Source organism: Sylvia atricapilla, chromosome 1 (assembly GCF_009819655.1).
Source record: "Sylvia atricapilla isolate bSylAtr1 chromosome 1, bSylAtr1.pri, whole genome shotgun sequence".
Lineage (NCBI taxonomy): Eukaryota > Metazoa > Chordata > Aves > Passeriformes > Sylviidae > Sylvia > Sylvia atricapilla.
In genome coordinates this window covers 35539079-35547589 of record NC_089140.1, presented here as the reverse complement: position 1 = coordinate 35547589, position 8511 = coordinate 35539079, and the positions used below count along the sequence as shown (strand labels likewise).

Here is an 8511-nt window from a genome sequence, read left to right as displayed (position 1 = left end):
AATCACAGAAAACGAAGTTTTCCCCCTGTTCCCAGGACTGAGGGCTCTACGGTGAGCGCTGGGAGGAGGGCGGTGAGCTGGGGCACAGAGGACGGCAGCCCGCGCTCAGCTGGGGCAGGGCGGCACTGAGGCGGCCAAGGGGCAGGGGAAGCACACGGCCAAGGGCAAGGGGCAGGGCAGGGGCAAGGGACAAGGACAAAGACAAGGACAAGGCCGCGGCAGTGCCCGGCCGTTCCCCCGCAGCCCCCGGGCAGGAGGCCAGGGCTGGAGGCGGCAGCGCCATCGGCCGCAGAGGGCGGCCCGGCCGGCGTGCGGGGCTCCGGCCGTCAGGAGAGGGGGAGGCAGGAGGACTCGAGGCGCCGACCCCCAGCCCGCCGCCCCTCACCCTCCTGTCCCCCCGCTCCCTCCTACCCACCCGAACCCCGCCGGGAGCCCGGGAGCCCCCGGCCCGCCGCCCTCCGCCCGTACCCGCGGCCCTCCGCCCCTACCCGCCGCCGCATCTCGTCACGGCCGCCCCGCCCGCCTGCCCCGGCAGGCGCCGCCTCTTCCCGTCCGCCTCCCGGCGCTTCCCGGCGACATGGCCGTGTTCCACGACGAGGTGGAGATCGAAGACTTCGAATACGACGAGGAGACCGGGACCTACAGCTACCCGTGCCCCTGCGGGGACCGATTCCTCATCACGCGGGTGAGCGGCGGCCGTGGGGGAGAGCGGGGTGGTGCGGCCCGTGCGCCGGGCCGGCGGCGGGGCCTGACCGCTGTCCCGGGCCTTTTGCAGGAGGACCTGGAGAACGGCGAGGACGTGGCCACCTGCCCCAGCTGCTCCCTGATCCTGCGCGTCATTTACGACCAGGTGGGTGCGGAGGGAGGGCAGGCGGACGCAGTTCCAGCCGGGTCCTTCCGAGTCCCGCTTCGCCGCCCCGTGCGGGCAGCGTGTAAAAATCCCTGCTTTGGGACTACGTTTGCTGAATGATCTCTCGTTTTCTTGTCTGCTGCTGCTGTGTTTGAGCTTAAAAAGATGCCTACCTGGGGGAGGGAGCGTGGGGTAGGACACGGATGGGACGATGTGAATGCGAATGGAGAGCTCCTGTGACTGACTCCAGCAGCCCTGGCAGCTTTTGTCACCTCGTAGGCTTGTATCGGCTTCCAAGGTTTGGGAGACATTCATACCACTTATAACCACTCTCTTTTCCAGCCTGAGTGTATGTCGTGGTGTTTGTGAGGTAGAGGAGATCCAAAACCAATGTAAATCGCCTAAATCCCTGCTTGCTCTCTTTAGGAGCAGTTCATGCGGGATGAAGTCGTGGCAGAACCTTTGCCAAACAAGGAACTGGTCAAGTGCTGATGAATGCATCGTGGACTGTGCTGCTTTGGGATGAGAAAGCATGGGGAATGGTGACTGCAGAAAGAGTTTTGGTTCTCCTTCTGGAAGTGCTTGCTGCTGTGGGATACAAGTGCAATAATTGTCTGTCTACTTAACATGAATGAGAGTTTGCTGGGACATCAAATGTGTGAATGCATTTTGTTCCAAAAGGTTATACTTAAAAAAAAATATATATAAGTTGCTCTGTGTATTCCAGAAGACTTGAAGATTACAATCCTGATTTACAGCAAGTCAATACACAGAAGAAGATTGTGGAGTTGGGAAATTATAACATTTAGTTTAGCAGAAAAAAAAACCAGGCTGGGGAGAAACCCAGGCTTTATGTGGGTATATGGGAGTGTGAAATGGCACAGAGAGTTGAAATGTCAGGAGGCAAGATTTAGGAGTCCACAGGACACAAAGCCATACAGAGCTGACACAGTGCAGCTTCTCCCAGGATGTGGGCTCGTGTACTTCCAGCCCCTACTGAATATGGGCAGAAAGCAAGAGACCCAAAGCAAACACCCAGTGTTGGTAAATTGTCTTTACTCCTGTAAGCACAGGGCAGGTGCAGTTGTCCGTGTCTCTGCAGTGGGGGCAACACTTGAGCTGGGACAGGTTTGTTTCTTAAATTGCTTGTAAAGATGCTTTGAAAGAACTTTGGTAGTTGTCACCAAATGACTCTGACATAATAGTGATACACTTTTGAGGGTGTTGTGTGAAATGGAGTCAACCTTTTTTTTACCCCTGCACAGCTACTAACGTGCAGACAGACTGGAACTCCAAGTGGGTTATATTTTACCCCTACATTCTCAACAACTTTGTGATTTGGCTGTTGGAGTAGATATAAAATGGATAGTAGATATATAGTAGATATATAAATGCAGTTCTTTGTGCCATTTGTACTAAATTTCTCAGCCTTTCTTTATTAGATTCTGTCACTTCCTGAATAGGAGATGGACACATTCCACTTAATTAATAAAGGCATTTTTTAGGATAGAAAAAAGCAGTGAGAACATATAATTTGATTCCACATTGATACCAAGACTGCTTCTTGAATTAGAAGCCACTGCACTTGAGTATTTACTTAAAATTGTGGCTGTTCCTTTGTTTTAATAGGATTTGACATCTGTGAAGTTAAATTTGGGGAAAAGTACCTGTGAAGAGTTTATATATCTGTTTTGCTTCAGGCACTAAAGATAAGCAAGTTTTACTGGATTCTTGCATTTTGTTTTTTGTTCTTACAGCATTCTGTGAATGTTGAAGATGAACATTCTAGTTATTTTAAGAAAAGGAGAGAAAACCCCCTGTATCTAGTTGGAATAAGCACAGCCCAGAGTGTTTCCATGCCTAAACCAGGAGGTGGCACTCGTGTTACTTTGAAATGTGTGCTCAGGAAAAAAAAAAAAAAAAAAAAAAAAAAGTTGTGGTACTTTGGTTAGCTATGCCTTATCAAATATTTATTTTGACTATTTAAATAAAGCTGTTTAAGATTCCATCAGTGGTTGTACTGGGCCATTACTTACTCTGTTTTTGCACCAGCCACAATGATTTCCAGAGGTTTTGAGTTGCTGCTGCTGGGGTGATGATAGTGGAGGTTCTTCAGGTTAGTTACTACAAATTGTTTCAATCTATCAGTAGATGCTGTGAAGCAAACTTACAAGAACCCTACCTAAGCCCCTGTTCACATTTCTACTGCATAAATACCTTCATGATTTTTCAACAAGTATTCTACATAAAAGGAATTGTAGTAATTTTCAAATGCAAGACCGGGGAATGTATGCTCTGATGTAATGCATCAAAGTAAGTTGGCATGTGTGTCATCTCCAAAAGTGCACAGATTTTGCAGAAATCTTTCACCAGATTTTGTTACATAATGAAGGTCAGGCCTTTTCTGACTTAGGAAACTTGTGTAGAGAATTATTTGTACTTTATATGGTTAAATTCCTACATGGTTGTAAAAAGCGTTAATCCATTGAATTTTACTTGGCAGGTGCCAAGTAAACATGGCACATGACGAGCTTTTAATTGATTCTTAGTAGTGTTTCCCACTCATCTGAAATACAGGTTATGGCTTTTTAAAAAGTAGAATTAATTAGTTCATTACATCAGTTGGGACTGTCAGGGCTTGAAGTTTCTTACCTGGTGTGAATAGGGTCCAAGTCATGGGATGCAATTTACATGCACATTAAATTTACTTGATTATGTAGTGTATGTATCAAAGCTTTAACAAAGTGTGTTTGCATACCTATGTGTTTTTTATTGTGTACCTGTGCAAATCATTTTTGCTTTCCTGGAAGTTTTTTTACAGCATAACAACAGAAAGATGTTCTGGCTTATTCTTAGAAAAGGATGTGGCCACATTTGCTCACTTAAATTACCTTCAGCTCTCGTCTCATTGCAGGCTCTCAAACCTTTGAGAGCTTTCATCCCCTCCAAAAGGAGACAAAACAAAGATGGGTGCCATGTTTCTCTCTTTTTGTTGCCCTTTGAGAATCTGAGAGAGACATTTAAAAACTGGGCTGTTCTGTTGTTTTCACTTCTGCTCTGCAGAGAGGAGTTCATCCTTCATGAAAGCTCAGTGATGCTAAAGCCCAAGGGTTGCCCACTTTTGTCTTTTGTTAACTTGTAAGAAGCTTTTGACTCCAGTGATTGCAGTCATCTTTTAAAAATATTCTTTCATACTGTGTAATTCCAGAACACCAATCAGGGTAGTCTGAGTAACCCATCAGAAATGTCCCTTGTCAGGAATTCAGTCACAAGGTTTCCTCACAGCGCCACAGGCTCTGGCCCCTCATGCATTACTTGTGTATTACATGCTCTTACAAACCAGTAGCTCACTTTTTTATCAAAAGGCAATTGTGTAGAACACAAAGAAGTCTTGTTTGCTGCTTGTATCTGACAAGCAGATTGATTGATTATGTGTTTGATTAGGTCCGTGGGTCTGCACAGAGGAGTCCAGTGTGGTGAAACGTGAATGTTAATGGAATAATTCATACTTGGTGGAGACTAGAGAGGGTGAAACAATTTATGGGCAGTTTCAGATACTCAAGCTGTGAAATTTCTCATACTGAACACCTCTGAACTCCTGTGTAACATTGAGAACAAGCAATACATTCTGTTGCCACAATTTTATGGGAAGAAATGGAAGATAATTTGCTCTTCATTAAACTAAAGAGGCTTAGCCTCCTTGATCTGTCAGATTCTTGTTTGCATTTCAAAGAAACTCACTGAGAAGGTCATGTACTCCTGGCTCATTGTGCCTGTAGATCAGTGGTGTACATGATTAGTTTTGAATAGTAACTCTAGAAGTCTGTGACACACAGGCTTCAAGAGCTGAGGTCATTAGGCCACTAATTCTGTTGTTGCACTTGTTTCATTGTCCACATATCAGGGAAGTCCTGGTGTCCTAGAGGACCCTTTGTAAGTACCTTGACATATCTTCTCTCCATCAAGTTTTAAATTTTGATTCTCAGCACCTGTCAAAAAAAACCCCCAAAAACCCAACAGGTGTTCCTTGCAGAGCGTCAGAATTAAGGATCATTGCATAGATTACCAAGTCTATCCACGAAGAAGCAGATACCAATTAATTTCAAATAAACGGGCAAAATTTCCTTTAAACTGACTACTGTGTATTGTCACAAAGATAAGCAGTTTCTACATGTTCCATCTCTTCCAATTTAACACTCAGATCATGCTGACTGTAGGGATGGGTATTGGTTACACTGAAAAGTTCTTGAAATGTTTTTACAAATAGGATTTATCGAGGCATTTAGTGCAGTAATTCAAGTTTGCCACGAATTTTCTCCTAGATTGCTTTGATTCTACTTCATGGTAACTTAAAATGGTAATTTCTTAGTGTCTTTCTATAGTAGCCATGGCACAGAGGAGACAGGGAGGATCCTGTGCAAATGCTGGGCTCATCAGCCCAGAAACTGGTCAAACCTGTTGAGTGACAGAAGCAACAACTGACAGAAGCTGTGCCAAGAGGGAAAACAGCTGTCACAGTGTCACCTGTGGTCAGGGAGGAAGTGGGTCAAAAGGGACCAACCAAAAGGGTAAAACTTTAAGTGACCCATCATCACTCCTTCCCACCTCTTGCTGTCACCATTTGGAGCTGTTTGCACACCAGGTCACCTCGCCAAAATTCTTGGCAGCTCACCAGTCCAGCCCAGGTTTCCTGTCATGTGGAAGTCACTGCCCTGCCATTGACCTGTCAGTGAGTGCAGCCAGCCCAGAGAAGCTCGCTCTGAAGGCTCGGTGGTGTGCAAAGGTCAGAGCAGAGCTGCCCCATCCAGGGGTGGTCATTTTTTATTTTTATGTCAAAACTGAGATCCTTATCTTGTTGTTTGAATGCTGAAGCTGTTGCTTTAGGGAAAGATCCAACTATCAAGACTAAGGGTAAAATCAAGAAGAGCAGGCAGTAAGTCCCTTCTTCCGTGACCTATTCAGGCCCTTTCTTGCTCCATGGCAAATAGTTTTATTTTGGTCTCAGTTGTCCTTGTTGACAAGTCAGAGGACAACTTTTTGACACAATCAGTACTTCAAGTAAAAGATTTCCATCCACTAGACACTAAATAGCTACACCACTTCTTATCATGATCTTTGTGTATGTAGTCCTGTGGTGTTTATACAAAATACAAATTTCTGGTATACTTCTAGTAACAATGACCATTTCACACTGCCTAGAAAAAAATTACTATTTTCAAGGGAGGGTTTTTTTCCTTCTCCAAATATCTTGAGAAAGATACTGTTTAACAGTTTTTATTTCTGCATGTCTCTGATAGTAGGCCTGTTGTTGATTCTTTCCACGAAAACTGTGTACCTATGCAATGGAATACCATCTTAAGATATTTGGGTTTAGACGATAGCAAGACTGCAGCATAAATTTATCATTTTTATCACTCTATAACGTATTAGAACTGGGTTTGTAGCCTGTGATGGATTTTAAGATTAATACTAATTTAATTAAAAAAAAAAGGTAGATAAAATATGAGCCCTTGCTTATCCTGCTTTTTCACTTATTAGGGTAGAACACATTTGACTTTTATATTATGCAGAGGCTTCTGTGGCCCTCAGTGCACTGCACAGGTGTTCCCACATTGATGGATTCTTTCTCAAAGCTAGAACCAGACTTTGAATTTAGATATGGAAACAGTCCACAGGCAGAGATCCAGACAAAACACCTGTGAGTCTCACAGTCTGTCTCTTGCAGAACTACTCAAGAGGATCATTTCAGAGCCAGTAACGAAGGCTGTCCTGGAGGTTGAGCTGAGCTGTGGTGGCAAAATATGTAAGTGAATCAGAGCAGGATTGATTGTCCCAGAGAAGGCCAAGGGTCTTCTTGGTCCCATCCCCAGCACTGCCCAGCAGCTACTGAAGAGTCCATGACCAGAGTAAGCATTTGGGGATACTTCCCTGCAACCCTCCCACACAATTTGAAAGTTATGGATTTCTTGAGACTGATGCATTATTGTTTAATACCATGCACAATATGTACTTCCATGAACTTGTCAAAACGTTTTTTGAATTCACATCACGACTTAAAATCCCTTGCATCCCATGGAAAGGAATTCACCAAGTTAAGCGTGTTTTATGAAGAGACATGTCTCTTTGTTTCTTTTGAACCCAGTGCTCTGGGGTTCATTTAAAGACACCTTTTGATTAGGAAGAGTCAGTTTTCTGCCCTCAGCTCTCTAGCCTACAGAGGACTGTTAAGATTTTTTTTTTTTTCACCACCATTTTTGAAAGGGAAATAAGAACTGTGCAGAGTTCTAGACATGAGTGCAGTATGCATACATTTGCACAGAGATATTTGTTCTCTATTTTCAAAAAATTCCTAACATGATGTTTTTTGACACTTGATGAGCACCGGGCTGACATTATCTTAGAGCTTATGTTTAATTTAGGAAATAGCTTTTTAGAATCTAAGGCATAGATAACCTTGTCTTTCTCCTCCTGTCCCTTGCTCATGGCCTAGGTGGTTTTTAGAAGATGAGGTGATCTGAGGTATCATGTATTCAGATAGTCTTTCTGCTAGTCCCTCCCACAACCCCCTAACAGCAGCTGATGAAGGTGTGCAAGCTCTGTACACTTTTGTAGGACTGTCCAAGACTCGTTTATCTCCACTCCTCCCATCATTTAGCTGGCTTTACTTGTTTAATTTTGCAGTGTGTTATTTCCCTTGAATGTTCATTTTAATTAGCACTATTGCACTTCTTATATGACTTCATCTCTTCTTTCCAAGCTCTTGTATTTTTCCTTGTCTTTGCTACAGTGGGTTTCCTGAGGGATATCTGAGTTTTCTGGGCAGTGAAACCTTTTATTTGAGTTGATTCAGTTCTTCAGTGTGAGATTTCTTTTAGATTTGAATACACTGTATTTACTTTCCTAAAACAAGGGGAGATACTGCCCAAAGTGCACATATAAAATAGTGTGCTTTTTGAAAGGGCAAAGAATATTTTCTTTCATTCAAATCTATTGTTTCCTTGTAACTTTGTTTCCTGGTATTGGCCCTAAGGGGGGAAGTCTTGGCCTGAATAAATCTTGAATGATAAAAGTGATAGACTGAAGAATTCTTGCTTTTCCTTGTGAAGAAGGGGTTAATTATAACTCACAGTCTCTCTCCTCTTGCAGAGTTACTCAAGATGAAGCTATTTCTTGGAAGAATACCCTTAGGAAGTTAGTGACCTAGAATGAGCTTGGCATAGAATTGCCTTTTAGCCTTAACTGTGATATTTGCTGCTGCAATCTCCTAGACAAATGGGTTATGACAGGCTTTGCAAACAGCCTGAGGTCAGAGCCTGTGAGTTTTCCTTGGGCAAGAAAAAGCTGTGGAGTTGGGAACTTAATATGTTTCTGGAGACAAACATCAAAATCCCCAAACCTGGGGATGGTGTGCAGTGGGACAGTGACAGGCAAATGCAGTCCCTCACAGGACTGTGAAAAGGACATGGCAAGCAGAGAAACATGGTCCCTGCCAGGGATGGTTCATGAAGTTCAAGCTCTGCTTTGAACTGGAATGAAGTTTTTTTAATATCCCTTGACATAGGGCCCAGAAGAGAGCAGCACACCAAACTGGCACCCTGCCTTGGGCATCAAAATATGCTTCTGTGGCCCCCACATCCCCACCACAAACTGCTTAGCCCCAC

The 8511-nt window shown here is 44.1% G+C and overlaps 1 protein-coding gene across 1 annotated transcript; it reads left to right on the top strand.

The window, feature by feature from the left end:
- Nucleotides 1–530: 530 nt before the first annotated feature.
- Nucleotides 531–2858, top strand: DPH3 (diphthamide biosynthesis 3). The gene is made up of 3 exons (XM_066319574.1): nucleotides 531–685; nucleotides 776–850; nucleotides 1277–2858. Exons 1-3 carry the CDS (start codon nucleotides 578–580, stop codon nucleotides 1340–1342), a joined length of 249 nt encoding a protein of 82 aa, XP_066175671.1. The 5' UTR covers nucleotides 531–577; the 3' UTR covers nucleotides 1343–2858.
- Nucleotides 2859–8511: the final 5653 nt, after the last annotated feature.

Excerpts from the sequence above, each read along its gene's own strand:
- DPH3 (XM_066319574.1), top strand. The coding sequence starts at position 578 with ATGGCCGTGTTCCACGACGAGGTGGAGATCGAAGACTTCGAATACGAC. Across the intron at positions 686-775 it reads ACCGATTCCTCATCACGCGG|GAGGACCTGGAGAACGGCGA; the intron begins GTGAGCGGCGGC and ends GGCCTTTTGCAG. Across the intron at positions 851-1,276 it reads TGCGCGTCATTTACGACCAG|GAGCAGTTCATGCGGGATGA; the intron begins GTGGGTGCGGAG and ends TGCTCTCTTTAG.